General features: G+C 42.3%; 1 protein-coding gene across 1 annotated transcript; it reads right to left on the bottom strand.

Moving 5' to 3' along the window:
- Nucleotides 1-1,785: 1,785 nt before the first annotated feature.
- On the bottom strand, nt 1,786-2,724 carry LOC142246752 (olfactory receptor 1C1-like). Its single transcript, XM_075319801.1, has one exon. The coding sequence runs from the start codon at nt 2,722-2,724 to the stop codon at nt 1,786-1,788; it is 939 nt and encodes a 312-aa protein (XP_075175916.1).
- Nucleotides 2,725-3,042: the final 318 nt, after the last annotated feature.

Below are 3,042 nucleotides of genomic sequence, written 5' to 3' on the forward strand. Positions count from 1 at the left end.
TGAATGGACTGGCACCTCCAGAACCTTTGCTATGCTGTTTGACAAGCTGGACTTTAGCTTTTCATACCTGTCTGAAGTAAGGCTGTGTTTTTCTGTTTGTTATCAATGTGAATAAAACACTGACTTTTTGGACTGAAAACCTGTGTGTGCTTCTTTAGTGCGTCCCTACAATTGCCTACCAGAGTGGAATCCCTACACCTCTTACAAACTTACTTTTGACATTTAATGTATCTCTAGTTAGCGCCAATGTTCCACTTAAACTTTGGGGATCATGCAACCCATATAATTGGTCATCCTTACCTTAAAAAAAGACATGAGCTACTACCTTATTATTTCTGATAGTCTGAGTGGTGATGGGGTGTGAAGGACTATGCTTCTGCTTGCATTAATTTTTGTGTTATGTCTAGCCCCTTTTGGGCTTCTGAAACCTTTTATATGGGCAATTCCATGGATTTTAGTGCAGATTTATCATTTACTGAAAGCTGTACAGTGAGTTACTTGGTGTTTAGTACTTTGGTGGTGGTAGTGCCAATCCAAATGTGACACAGAAGTTCCTAATTAGGTGTCACAGGTATAAGGACAGGATCAGAGTTCTCAATTACCATCTGAGACCATGTACAATTAAATGTTGCTTTTTGAATTTGGGCAATTAAAGATTAATCTCTTCCCTAGTTCAGCTGTCTTCATTTTAGCACTTTTGGGCTGTATTTAACCCCTCTGCTTCCTGGAGACCTTGCTGGTTATTCAATTCATTTTGGGAGCTAACCTGGAGCAGAGTACGTGGTGGTTGCTGCTGTTATGTCTGCTGCGATTAGTGCTAGTTAAGTGGTTTCTTCTACCTCCTTTTGTTATTCCCTACCCTTACCCTTACTCCATGGTCATTTTCTGGTGCACATTATTGGGTGTATAGATTTTTGTTAACCCCGTTTGTTTCTGTGTTGGTGAGTTGTTGGGCTCTATCTGGGTCAATCCCCTGGATGGCGGGGACTTAGATGTTAGAGCCTGAGAAGGAGACAGGGCTACACTGGTGGCGTGACTCTGACTACCTCTAAAGGGTGCTTTACACGCTGCAACATCGCTAGCGATTGCTAGTGATGTCGCCAGCGATAGCACCCGCCCCGTTGTTCGTGCGACATGTGGTGATCGCTGCAGTAACGAACAATATCGCTACGGCAGCGTCACACGCACATACCTGTTCAGCGACGTCGCTGTGGCCACTGAACAATCCCTCCTTCAAGGGGGAGGTGCGTTCTGCGTCACAGCGACGTCACAGCAGCGTCACTAAATGGCCGCCCAATAGAAGAGGAGGGCAGGAGATGAGCGGCCGGAACATGCCGCCTACCTCTTCTTTCCTCATTGCCGGTGGACACAGGTAAGGAGATGTTCGTCATTCCTGCGGTGTCACACATAGCGATGTGTGTTGCCGCAGGAATGACGAACAACCAGCTGCATGCACCACCAACGACATTATGATTAGGAGCGACGTGTCAATGATCAACGATTTTTGCCATTTTTGCGACTGTTGATCGTCGCTCCTACCTGTCCCACGCTGCGATGTCGCTAACAACGCCGGATGTGCGTTACAAACACCATGGCCCTGACAATATATCGTTAGCGATGTCGCAGCATGTAAAGCACCCTTTAGTCTATCGTCGGGATAAGGGACAGCGCAGGGTTCCCGGACTTAGGGTCAGTCTGGTAGTTCCATTTCCATCTGCTATCCTGTTACATTTGGGTTTGTAACTCTCCATGACAAGTTTGCTTTATAAACTTATATGCAAGTATTTAAATTTCTTTCTCTACAAATGTCAGCTTCATCCCCACAAATTTCCGCAAACCCTTCATAACATCTTTGTTTCGCAGACTATATATCAGAGGGTTCAGTATCGGTGTCACTGCCGTACACAGTATTGTGGCGATCTGTTCCATAGCATGGGAATATTTGGAGGGCGGAATCATGTACATGGAAGCTCCAGTTACGTAGTAAAGGATGATGACGGCAAGGTGGGATGAGCAGGTGGAGAAGGCTTTTCTCTTTCCATCTTTAGACTTAATTTTTAAGATCACATTAATAATTTTGATGTAAGACGTCAAACTGCACAAAAAGGGACAAAGTCCAAACAATATCAATTCGAAATAGACGATAATGTAAAAAATTTCTTTACCGGCGCATGACATTCGAGTCAAAGTGTTAGCTTCACAGAAGAAATGCTGAATGATATTGGACTTACAGAAGGACATCTTGGATACTGGAATAGTCATCAAGAAGGAATTCAGACTTGCCAATATCCAAATAGTGAATATAAACATAGTACACATTTTCTTGTTTAATAAATGGTGGTAATGTAAAGGGTTACACACCGCTACATATCGGTCATAGGCCATAATGAATAACAGGATGTCCTCTGCACTGGCGGCCAATAAGAAGAAAAATGTCTGTGTGAAACACAGTGTAAATGATATTGTGTTATTCCCAGAGAGGATCATGTCTAGAAGTTTGGGAATTGTAGAGGTCGTAGAGAAGATGTCTATACAGGACAAATTACAAAGGAATATGTACAAAGGGACATGAAGGTGATCATTGAAGTAAATGACACTCAGAATCAGAATGTTCATCAATAACCCGATCAGATAGATAAAGAGGAATATATTGAAAGGGAATAACTTGCTCCCTATCTGGCTGAAAAATGGTGTGATATAAAAGTCATTGGTGGTTTGATTCATGACGTCAGTCTACAAGACAGTATTAAAGAATACAAAAAAAATACATAGATGATTAATGAGATGAGACACTGAGTCAAACTATGAATCTTCCTGTTTACATAAATTTTCCCTGTTAATTCGATTCGCAGGGAAGTAATTCTCCAGAAATTTAATGCATCTTATGCTTTGTGATCTCTGCAGACCCAAAAGCATAATAAATGTAATATGTAAAAAAAATATCTTAAAGCATTTTATTCTCACTTCATGTCACAGATGCTCAGGGAACACATGGTAACCTATGCTGGCCCTAATACTGGGGCCCTTGCGCTCACTCTCACA

Source organism: Anomaloglossus baeobatrachus, chromosome 7 (assembly GCF_048569485.1).
Source record: "Anomaloglossus baeobatrachus isolate aAnoBae1 chromosome 7, aAnoBae1.hap1, whole genome shotgun sequence".
NCBI lineage: Eukaryota > Metazoa > Chordata > Amphibia > Anura > Aromobatidae > Anomaloglossus > Anomaloglossus baeobatrachus.